The sequence below is a fragment of the Eriocheir sinensis genome, unplaced genomic scaffold (genome assembly GCF_024679095.1).
Source record: "Eriocheir sinensis breed Jianghai 21 unplaced genomic scaffold, ASM2467909v1 Scaffold409, whole genome shotgun sequence".
In the NCBI taxonomy this organism is placed as follows: Eukaryota; Metazoa; Arthropoda; class Malacostraca; order Decapoda; family Varunidae; genus Eriocheir; species Eriocheir sinensis.
This window is the reverse complement of record NW_026111731.1, coordinates 250,591-262,987: the sequence shown is the minus strand read 5'-3', so window position 1 is coordinate 262,987 and position 12,397 is coordinate 250,591. Positions and strand designations below refer to the sequence as shown.

Below are 12,397 nucleotides of genomic sequence, written 5' to 3'. Positions count from 1 at the left end.
TATATAGATAGATAAATAGATAGATGGATAAATAGATAGATAGATAAATAGATAGATAGGTAAATCAATAGATAGATAGATAAATAGGTACAAAGATGTATAGATAAACAAATAGATTGATAAAGAGAGAGAGAGAGAGAGAGAGAGAGAGAGAGAGAGAGAGAGAGAGAGAGAGAGAGAGAGAGAGAGAGAGGAACCAGGTGGAAAGTGAAGATGGAGGGCTTTATAAAAGAAAATAGAGAAAGAAGGAACGGAACAGTGTGAGAGAGAGACAGGAAAAGAGTAACTGAGAGCAAGAAGGGAAGCAGGAAACATGACAGGAACACAAAGAGCATTGCCACATTCTCTCTCTCCCTCTCTCTCTCACACACACACACACACACACACACACTCTGCACTCTGGGTGCGTCATTGTTAGGCCCGAGGGGAGGGGGGTGCGGCAAGGCTTTATAAGTCGACGCACACTGGTGCCCGCCAGTAACTGGCTGTTCACCAGTGTAGTTCTGCAGGGCATCTTGACCTGCTGCCTGTCAAATAAGTCTTGGGAAAATACTTCACTTGCCAGAAGATCAGACGTAAGTCTCAATGACAGTTCTGATGTTGCTGAGCGTCGCGGCCATGGCCGTGGTCGTGGCCCCGGTGGAGCCAGCCAGCATTCCCGCCCCTGCTGCAGAGGGGGACACGAGCAATGTGATTCTTGGTAGGTCCGTAGTGTCCAGTCTCCTCGTCGCCACGGGCTTCAGCGAGGCGTGTGTGGCCGAAGCCCTGGACACCTGTGCACCCACCTCCGTGCAGCGCCCAACGCCGCCGAACCCGCTGGTGCAGGTAATGGTTTATTCCGCAAAGAAATACAGCTTCTTTCGTGTAATGTAACTATACACCACCAAGTAATGTGACCTGACCACGAAGTAAGGTAACTTAATCCAGTCAAATAGTGTAAAGTAAACCCATCAAATATGACGCAGCCAAATCACACATAAAACAATGGCATTAGCGACTGTTACTTTATATTTCCGTTAGTGACCTACTCTCAGTAATAGACCAACCCTTTGGCTGGCCATGCAGGGGGCGAGAGAGCTGCTGCAGGAGGTGCGTCAGGTCGTGAGTCACTACGACAACCGCCCGCGTCACTGCAAGGACCTGCTGGACGGCGGGGACAGCGGCAAGGGCCTTCGCCACGTGTACCCCTTCCCTGGGCAGCCCCAACGCCGCGCGGCAGTGTACTGCGACCAAACGACTGACGGAGGGGGCTGGACGGTGTTTCAGAGACGCACCAACTCCACCGTCCGGGAAGAATTCAACCGCAGCTTTGTAGAATATGAATTGGGTTTCGGCCATCTCGAGGGGGAGTTCTGGCTGGGCCTGGACCTGCTGCACGGACTGACATCGGCGGCTCTTCAGGAACTGCGCATCGACATGGCAGATTGGGACGACGTTCGACGGTATGCAAAGTACGGCTTCTTCTACGTCGGCCCTCCAAGCACCAAGTACCGCCTCAGTGTTGGAAGGTGAGACTAGATCTTATGGGAGAGCTTGTAGTTGTAGTAGTAGTGGTAGTAGTAGTAGTAGTAGTAGTAGTAGTAGTAGTAGTAGTAGTAGTAGTAGTAGTAGTAGTAGTAGTAGTAGTAGTAGTAGTAGTAGTAGTAGTAGTAGTAGTAGTAGTAGTAGTAGTAGTAGTAGTGGTAGTAGTAGTAGTAGTAGTAGTAGTAGTAGTAGTAGTAGTAGTTGTAGTAGTTGTAGTAGTAGTAGTAGTAGTAGTAGCTGAGGAGCACAACTGCCACCTATATCCCTCAACCGGTACCACCCCCTCCATTGGCACCTCCAATGCTGCCACTACCACCACCACTACCACCACCCCCTCATCACTCTTCCTCTTCGACTGGACTGGGCGCAACGGAGGTCGGGGGAAGCTTTGCTTGGAAGGGGCTAGCGGAGGGGGAAGCAACAAGGTGGGTGGATGACAAATACCTTGAAGTTGTTGTGTGGTCTGCTAGTAATCTTTTTGAACCACCCAGATGTGGAGCCACGACATGTATCATCAAAGAAATTGTCACCCTGTTAAATAACTACATCCAGAACACACCACCGGCGCCCCTATCCCTGAAAATTGTATTCACTCTCCCCATCTCTTCCTCCAAAAAGCACACCCAAAAACCAAACAAGCCGAAAATATCGAGGCATTAAGAAGGCGAGTTGCCTTGTGGCAAACTAACGAGTTAGATGCCCTCCTTGGAGAAGCCAGGGCCATACAGGAGAGGCTCCCCGGACCCCAACGAAACAACACCTTCACAGAAGACAGGGCCCGGAAGTTTGCAGACAAAATGCGACAAGGCAACGTTGCGTCTGCAACACGAGCCTTGTCAGAAAATTCCACACGGGGTGTGCTTCCACTCACCAGGGACACGATCAATCAACTCAAGGAAAAACATCCTCCACCGAGTGACCTGAAGGGACTGAGACTGGCAGGATGTCACCAACCACCGAATCCAGTTATATACGAAAGAATAACAGGAGAGATGGTGTGGAAGAAGGCCCTCCAGACTCGTGGCAGCGCGGGGCCCTCAGGACTTGATGCACGGGGATGGCGAAGCTTGCTGAGCAGCTCCAACTTTGGCAATGCAGCTGGTGGCTTGCCAATCCAACATGTGGATCAGGGCAGCTTCACCCCCCTCGTCTTCATCACATCCGGCGGGATGGGTCCCAGGGCCCAATGCTTCTACGCACGCCTCGCGGAACTAATCTCAGAAAAGAAGCATCAGCCAAGGAGCCACGTTGTCGCCTGGATGAGGTGTCGCCTCTCGTTTTCCCTGCTCAGGTCGGCCATCCTATGTCTCAGGGGCACCAGACACTCTGGCCCAAAAGCCACCAACATCTCCAATATGGACTATGAAGCCACAGTGGTGGAGAGCGACATTAGGGTGGGTCGGGGGTGACTTGAGTAGAGAAGGAAAGGGGGATCTGGACGTAATAGATGATAGGTGATTTAGTGTTAGGTAGTATTAGTGATATGGTTGGATGCCACAGTCATTAGCGAACAGAGTTGGGGCTAATGACCTCCAAGCTATAGAGCCCTCCATGATTATGTGTCGAGAAAATAAACATGGGTGGAGGTATCATTTATATTGTGTATAAAAAAAAAGTAGTAGTAGTAGTAGTAGTAGTAGTAGTAGTAGTAGTAGTAGTAGTAGTGGTAGTAGTAGTAGTAGTAGAGGTAGTAGTAGTAGTGGTAGTAGTAGTAGTTGTAATAATAGTAGTAGCAGTAGTAGTAGCAGTATTATTATTATTATTATTATTATTATTATTATTATTATTATTATTATTATTAGTAGTAGTAGTAGTAGTAGTAGTAGTAATAGTAGTAGTAGTAGTAGTAGTAGTAGTAGTAGTAGTAGTAGTAGTAGTAGTAGTAGTAGTAGTAGTAGTAGTAGTAGTAGTAGTAGTAGTAGTAGTAGTAGTAGTAGTAGTAATAGTAGTAGTAGTAGTAGTAGTAGTAGTAGTAGTAGTAGTAGTAGTAGTAGTAGTAGTAGTAGTAGTAGTAGTAGTAGTAGTAGTAGTAGTAGTAGTAGTAGTAGTAGTAGTAGAACCAGCAGTAGTAGTAGTAGTAGTAGTAGTAGTAGTACTAGTAGTAGTAGTAGTAGTAGTAGTAGTAGTAGTAGTAGTAGTAGTAGTAGTAGCAGCAGCAGCTAGTTTAGTCACCCCTGAACTGGCGGGTATTTATTTTTGGCTTCAAGTGACGACATCCCGCTGCTCCGCCCCCAAACCGCCTCCTGCGCGTACCGGTCGCAGTTTTGAAGCAGAGTGACTTGACTTGGTATATATAGACTTTGGGTAATAATTTGTGAACATTTTAGGGCTGCTTTCATGTCCTCTCTGTCCATGGGTGAGCACGGTATTCTGGTCTTATTTGTGTCTTATCTGTTTCAGTTACGAATAATTGAAGTATCAGTCATGTGAAGCTAAGTCTATTATATATATACCACGTCAAGTCACTCTGCTTCAAAACTGCGACCGGTACACGCAGGAGGCGGTTTTGGGGGCGGAGCAGCGGGATGACGTCACTTGGAGCCAAAAAAAAATATCCGCCAGTTCAGGGGTGACTAAAGTTGCGGCCGTGTGTGCACTTTGGATGTGCATGCTTCCTTTCTTTCACAGCGCGTTCAGGCAAGCCACTGATGAAAAAAAATATGTCTTTTTATTGTGGTATTGCGTGACTGTAATTCCCCTGCCTACAAACGGGGGTGTGGGGTGTAAGGGAGGGCATGTTGAAGTGATTGATTTAAATTAGTCCGCCTTTCTTCGTTTTTTCTAAATTCCTGTTTCTACATTCTATAGTTTGGCTCCAAGCAGTGACGTCACGCATAAGCCACGCCTCGGCCGTGTCTCCTCCCACAAAGCTGCGTAGGACGTGACTTGGTGTATATAGACTTAGATGTGAAGAGCGTAACATCTTTCATGCCGCTGATGCAATATACAGATTTCCGTCACTCCCACTCGCCTGCATGTTTTGACTTCTAATTCAGTAACTAGTACACGTGAAACAGACCGCTGAAACACTGCCCCAGAAACTGTTTCCAACAGGGATCAGGTAAAATTGTTGTATTGGGGACATTCTATGTAAATATCCAACAGAGACCGCGATTAGTTTGTTTTGCGAAAATCACTGTTTTATATGAAAAAAGATAATTATGTTTTATGTGCTTTAAATATTTTTCCATCTCTCGTCATAAATGGAGGCAAGCCACAGAATGATTCAGTTAATAACAGCCATAGTTCATAAACACGCAGCGCGCATCTTCCCCCGCGCCTTTGTAGCCATTCAGTCGAGATCTCAAAATATCGAGTTCTTCAGGAATGCCTAAAATATTTTGTTATTTTCAGCACTCATTACCTCAGCCAACGCGTACACACATTCTCTCTCTCTCTCTCTCTCTCTCTCTCTCTCTCTCTCTCTCTCTCTCTCTCTCTCTCTCTCTCTCTCTCTCTCTCTCTCTCTCTCTCTCTCTCTCTCTCTCTCTCTCTCTCTCTCTCTCTGTATTATATAGATAGATATATATATATATATATATATATATATATATATATATATATATATATATATATATATATATATATATATATATATATATGAATGAATTACAGGTACAGCGGTGACGCAGGGGACTCTTTTGCCCCTCAATCTGGCCGCAGCTTTACCACTCATGATGCTGATAACGACTCATCTTCCGGTAACTGTGCCGTGAGGTAAGTTTTGTTCTCAGTCTAAAGCCCCGCTCACACTGTGCCGACTCTGGGCCACGACAACCCAGCGACTTCTGAATTTGACAAGTCGGCTCCAACGCTCCAATATTTTTTTTGGCGTCTTGGTGTTGGCTGCCATGATTGCCGAATGTCTGTGAAATTCGGCCAGCTAGTTGGCAGAATGTCTGTGACATGCTGCCCGCTAGTCTCAAGACGAGCCTCAACGGACAATTTTTGAAATGGCGCCATGTCTACGACAACCACGAAGCTGCCGACCGATTGGCCGACAGTCGTAGACGGTCTTAACGACAGTCTTCCAGATTGTCTGTCAACTGGTTGGCCGACCAGCTGGCCGACAGTTGCCAAGGAATTGGCCGACGGTTTTCCTGACCGTCTTCGCGACTGTCTTGGCGACTGTCTTGGCGGCAGCCTTGCCGTTCCTTAACCCGGAAGCAGCGACGGGCCAAATTTGTGGCTTTACCGTGTAGCAGCGACGGGCCAAATTTGTGCCATAATTTAAACCCCCAAAAATACATGATACATAAACTGATCACAAATGCTTTGATATACATTATGAAATGGTTTGTGTGAGGGGTGATTTTTTCTCTTTTTTCGCTTTATGGGACCATTAAGAAACATGATCAAATACGGAATCGCTCTGTATTCGAGAATGAAATGTATCGTTCCGTTTTGAACCAATACGGAACGGCATTTGTTCTGTAAGGTATTTTGTTATCTGAATGTCAAGCAGATAAAATTCAGTATCTTAAAATTGTAGTGATCGCATTTTTCGGTTAATCACAAAACCAGCCCGTAAAATGTGTCAAAGGTTCGTCCTAAAATACGTGTAAAATACGCGACGTAACGTCCCTCCCTCTTGCCTCCACCAGCAGCGTGCTGCGGCTGTCACTCATTGCATGCTCGAGAAATTTTAGGGTTGCCAGCCGTTCTTTAAATATGGATCCATTCCGTATTTTTTATTTTATTTTTATTTATTTTTTACAACAAAGGAGGCAGCTCAAGGGCACACAAAAAATAATAAAAAAAGCCCGCTAATCGCTGCTCCCATAAGAATCAGAAGAGGTGGCCAAAAGCATATTCAAATTCGGGAGGAGACCCTCCTCTTGAAAGAGTTCAAGTCGTAGGCAGGAGGAAATACAGATGAAGGAAGATTGTTCCAGAGTTTACCAGCGTGAGGGATGAAAGAGTGAAGATGCTGGTTAAATCTTGCATAAGAGGTCTGGACAGTATAGGGATGAGCATGAGTAGAAAGTCGTGTGCAGCGGGGCCGCGGGAGATGGGGAAGGCATGCAGTTAGCAGGTTCAGAAGAGCAGTCAGCGTGAAAATAGCGATAGAAGATAGAAAGAGGGGCAACATCGCGACGGAATTTAAGAGGTAGAAGACTATCAGTAGGAGGAGGAGAGCTGATGAAACGAAGAGCCTTAGCCTCCACTCTGTCTAGAAGAGCTGTGTGGGTGGAGCCCCCCCACACGTGAGATGCATACTCCATACGAGGGCGGACAAGGCCCCTGTATATGGATAGCAACTGCGCGGGGGAAAAGACCTGGCGGAGACGATACAGAACGCCCAACCTCGAGGAAGCTGATTTGAGAGGAGATATGAAGTTTCCAGTTGAGATTTTGAGTTAAGGATAGACCGAGGATGTTTAGTGTTGAAGAAGGTGACAGCTAAGTGTTGTCGAAGAATAGGGGATAGGTGTTTGGAAGATTGTGTCGAGTTGATAGGTGGAGAAATTGAGTTTTTGAGGCATTGAAGGACACAAGGTTCCTTCTGCCCCAATCGGAAATGATAGCAAGGTCTGAGGTTAAGCGTTCTGCAGCCTCCAATCTGGAGTCGTGTACTTCCTGTTGTGAAGGTCTTCTATTGAAAGAAGTTGAATAATGCAGAGTGGAGTCGTCGGCGTAAGAGTGGGCAGGACAGTTTGTTATGGAAAAAAGATCATTGATGAATAACAGGAAGAGAGTGGGTGATAGGACAGAGCCCTGTGGAACGCCACTGTTGATAGGTTTAGGGGAAGAGCAGTGACCGTCTACCTCCGCAGAGATAGAACGGCCGGAAAGGAAACTGGAGATAAAGGAACAGAGAGAGGAATAGAATCCGAAAGAGGGCAGTTTATAAAGCAAAAACTGGTGCCAGACTCTATCGAAGGCTTTCGATATGTCTAGCGCAACAGAGAAAGTTTCACCGAAACTGCTAAGAGAGGATGACCAAGAGTCAGTTAAGAGAGCAAGACGATCGCCAGCAGAACGCCCCTTGCGGAATCCATACTGGCGATCAGATAGAAGATTAGAAGTGGAAAGGTGCTTTTGAATCTTCCGGTTACGGATAGATTCAAAAGCTTTAGATGAACATAAAAGTAAAGCTATAGGGCGGTAGTTTGAGGGATTTGAGCGGTCACCCTTCTTAGGCACAGGCTGTGAAAAGCCATACTTCCAGCATGAAGGAAAGATAGATGTTGCTAGTCAGATACGAAAGAGTTTAACCAGGCAGGGTGTCAGCACATAAGCACAGTTTTTAAGGACAATAGGAGGCACTCCATCAGGTCTATGAGCCTTCTGAGAGTTGAGGCCAGAGGGCATAGAAAACATCATTAGGAAGAATCTTAATAACAGGCATAAAAGAGTCAGAGGGGGATGAGTAGAGGATATGCCCAGAAGCGTCCAAGGTGGAGTTCTTCAGAAAGTTTGAGCGAAGAGTTCAGCCTTAGAGACAGATGAGACGGCAGTGCTGCCGTTAGGGGTAAGGAGAGGAGGGAAAGAAGAAGAAGTGAAATTGGAGGAGATATTTTTGGCTAGATGCCAGAAGTCACGGGAAGAATTGGAAGAAGCAAGATGTTGACATTTTCTATTTATAAAAGAAGTTTGGGTAAGTCGGAGAATATATTTGGCCCGATTCCGGGCTGAAATGTATAGATCAAAGTTAGTGGGAGCTCGAAGGCTCTGGAACCTTTTGTGAACTGCCTCTCTATCTTTAATAGCACGAGAACAAGCATGATTAAACCAAGGCTTTTTAGCATGAGGGGTAGAGAAAGTACGTGGAATGTATGCCTCCATTCCAGAGACAATCACCTCTGTGATGCGCAGAGCACACACAGAGGGGTCTCTCTCCTGGAAGCAGTAATCATTCCACGAGAAATTGGAAAAGTACATCCTCAGGTCGTCCCACCGAGCTGAAGCAAAATGCCAGAAGCATCGCCTCCTCGGTGGGTCCAGAGGATGTACAGGAGCGATAGGACAGGATACAGAAATAAGGTTATGATCGGAGGAGCCCAACGGAGAGAACAGTTTGACAGAGTAAGCAGAAGGATTAGAGGTAAGGAAGAGGTCTAGAATGTTGGGCCTGTCTCCAAGACGGTCGGGAATACGAGTAGGGTGCTGAACCAACTGCTCTAGATCGTTGAGGAGAGTAAAGTTGTAGACTTGTTCATCAGGTTGGTCAGTGAAAGAGGATGAAAACCAGAGCTGGTGGTGAACATTGAAATCTCCCAAGATGGAGATTTCAGCGAAGGGAGAGTGGGTCAAGATGCACTCCACTTTAGAGTTCAAATAGTCAAAGAGTTTTACATAGTTAGTAGAGTTAGGTGAGAGATAAACAGCACAGATGTATTTAGTAATAGAATGACAATGAAGTCTTAGCCAGATGGTGGAAAATTCAGAAGAGTCAAGGTCGTGGGCACGAGAGCAAGTGATGTCGTTGCGCACGTAGGCGCAACATCCAGCTTTGGATTGAAATTTAGGATAGAGATAGTAGGAGGGAACAGAGTAGAGGTTGCTGTCAGTAGCCTCAGAAACCTGTGTTTCGGTGAGGAAGAGAAGGTGAGGTTTAGAGGAGGAGAGATGGTGTTCCACATAATGAAAATTGGAACGGAGACCGCGAATGTTGCAGAAATTGATAAGGAGGAGGTTCGAGGAGTTATCAGGACACCTCTCAAGTCGGCAGCTAGAAGGGGAGTCCTCCCTGGGGGAATTTAAGGTCCCCCCCCCCCAGGCGGGGACTCCGAGGCAGTTATTTTTTTCGCCATGTTGAATTTTGAATTTTGGAAAAAGGTGTGTGTGTTTTGTGAATGTAGTGTGGTGTAGAAAGAGAGAGGAACTGTCTTTAGAGAGTATGCTGAACTACTCTCTGGTGTTGATGAGACAAACGGGAAACGGCTAGTGAGGACATAGGAAGGGTCTTTGAAGGCTTCTGGCACCCTCCTCGCTTCCCATATATCCTCACCTGGAGCAGCTCACGCCCGTTCGGTAGGTGTCCTCCTACCTACTTCCTGCTGTTGGAGAGTGAGATGTTGCATTACACATTTTCTGACCTCAGGGTGGCAACCCTAGTTGTGTTATTCAACACAAGAGAGATCGAGGCAAAAGGAGTGCGTGCGTACTGTGCGGCTCCCAAGTTAGTGCCAGCGAAACGTAACCATGCCCAGAAGTTGTTATTGTGCTTGTGAGTTGCAAGATAAAAATATAAATTTCTTGATGGAAGCAGTGTTAGCCAATATTTCTGAGCCGACAGTCGTCACGACCGTCCTTCATTAGCCGAAGATTGTCGTCACGACAGTCCCTCATCATTCTGAAGTAGTCGGCACAGACAACTGTGTCGACAGGAGACGGTAAAAAATTGAAAAATGGCCCCGACAGTCGTCACGACTGTCTCAAGACAAGCCAAGACTGTTGACGACAGTCTTGATGACTGCCCCCGGCCTCCCTCAGACCCCAACTGGAAGTGACGGTTGGTCCAGACTCTTGCCGACTCTTGTCGTGAAAGTTTAGCATGGAATACTTTTTTGCGCTACCTCTCACGACTGCAGACTCCTGTCACGATATCGGCGCAGCATTCGGAAACAGTCGCAAGACCTCTTTCAAGACATGCCCGACCCTTTCACCCTCGTGTACCCTAAAGTCGTGGGTAGTCAGGCCCAGAGTCGGCAAAGTGTGAACGGGGCTTTATATGATGAGTGGCTTTGGCTTCCAGAGTTTCAGCAGGTCACATTACTTAGTTTATTATGTGCAGCCGAAATAAATTCAAGTCTCAGTAGTGTTAGATTTTCCCATATGTACATCCAGGAACTTGTGATAAAATCATACTTTCCAACAAGATGAATGTGACGATCTGATATAATTAAGCAAAAAAACATGATCTTTGCAATGTATTTCAAATTAAAAAAGTCTCTGCGAATACTAAAACCAAGTTCCGTAACTGGGTAAATCTTAAGGCTATGCTGACCTTTCTGAAACCTCAGTCAACCTTCGTAGAACGATGATAACACTGAATGACTGATCACTTCAGCCATGGTGGTCCGTGGTGGCACATTAATTGTGGTCCATCCAATCTGAACGGCTTCCAGCACGAGGGGAAACACGAGAATGTAGGTACTGGCATTAACTGGTTTAATTGGCGAGGTTGGGAGTACTCCCTGCGGCAGACTACCATGATGACCCGACCAGCCTTCTGAACAGTCATCATGATTCTGGGTTCAACGGTTGACTGGGACACCTGTTTTGTTGGACACTCTTCAAGTGCAGTAGTTTACGATCTTCCACACACCAGCAATATCCTCTATTTCAGCAGGCAGCTCAAGGCAGGGCTGCCTGGCGCCTTCGATATGTACAGCCTCAGGCAGGGCCGGCCCGGGGCTGCTGGGCTAAGACAAGCTAACTTCGCCTCCCTTACAAGTATAAAACTGTAAATGTAGAATGAAAAGTTTATTACGATGTACAAGCTGAATAAAACATTTCAAGCACTGCATCAATGTTTCCAATCCTTTCATTACTATAACTAGGAGAGAGAGAGAGAGAGAGAGAGAGAGAGAGAGAGAGAGAGAGAGAGAGAGAGAGAGAGAGAGAGAGAGGCCGTTATGAGTGTATCTGGCAATGATCACACAGTGTTACAAGCAGGGGAGAGACAGTCCTAAGGGTGCCGTTGATCTTCCAGGTGCCTGTACTATGGCCTCTGTAGAACCTAAGTCTATGTATACCAAGTCAAGTCACTCTGCTTCAAAACTGCGACCGGTACGCGCAGGGGGCGGTTTGGGGGCGGAGCATGGGATGACGTCACTTGGAGCCCCCCAAAATACCCGCCAGTTCAGGGTGACTAAGTTGGAGCCGTGTGTGACACTCTGGATGTGCATTCTCGCCTCCTTTCACAGCGCGTTCAGGCAAGCCACTGAAGAAAAAAAATATATATTTTTATTGTGCTATTGCGTGACTGTAATTCCAATCCCTACAAACAGCGGTGTGGGGTGTGAGGGAGGACATATTGAAGTGATTGATTTAAATTAGTCGGCCTTTCTTCGTTTTCTCTAAATCCCTGTTTCTACATTCTCTAGTTTGGGTCCAAGCAGTGACATCACGCATAAGCCACGCCTCTGCCGTGTCTCCTCCCACAAAGCTGCGCAGGACTTGACTTGGTGTATATAGACTTAGTGTAGAACAGTGTAAATTGCTGAGGCCGTAGCACTTGGGCAGTAGGTTACACCCCAGCTGATGGCTTGTAAATAACTTTGTAGCCAAACTCACTGTGGCAGGTGATGAACGCTGGCAAAGGTAGCGTACTGTGTCCATGGAAAGTGAGTTAACCCATTGTCTACGGATTTCCAACAGTCAGACCTCACCAAGCTACAGAAATGGAACAAAAAGTGGCTGCTACAATTCAATGAAGAGAAATATAAAGCACTGCACCTTAGGAGGTATATCCAGCACACCAATACCACATGGGAGACACTCCACTACCCATCACAGAGGCAGAGAAAGACATGGATAATAGTTACCAGGCTACCAGTGAAGGGATATCCAGCACACCAACACCACATGGGAAACACTCCACTATCCACCACAGAGGCAGAGAAAGACCTGGGACTATATGTTACCAGGCTACCAGTGAAGGGATATCCAGCACACCAATACCATATGGGAAACACACCATTATCCACCACAGAGGCAGAGAAAGACATGGAGTATAGTTACCAGGCTACCGGTGAAGGGATATCCAGCACACCAATACCACATGGGAAACACTCCACTATCCACCACAGAGGCAGATAAAGACCTGGGAGTGTATGTTACCAGGCTACCAGTGAAGGGATATCCAGCACACCAATACCACATGAGAAACACTCCACTATCCACCACAGAGGCAGAGAAAGAC

General features: G+C 46.5%; 1 protein-coding gene across 1 annotated transcript; it reads left to right on the top strand.

The window, feature by feature from the left end:
- The first annotated feature begins 471 nt into the window (after window positions 1-471).
- On the top strand, window positions 472-10,826 carry LOC126992161 (ryncolin-2-like). Its single transcript, XM_050850817.1, has 4 exons — window positions 472-825; window positions 1,066-1,508; window positions 5,140-5,241; window positions 10,541-10,826. Exons 1-4 carry the CDS (start codon window positions 586-588, stop codon window positions 10,704-10,706), a joined length of 951 nt encoding a protein of 316 aa, XP_050706774.1. The 5' UTR covers window positions 472-585; the 3' UTR covers window positions 10,707-10,826.
- The last annotated feature ends 1,571 nt before the right edge of the window (window positions 10,827-12,397 follow it).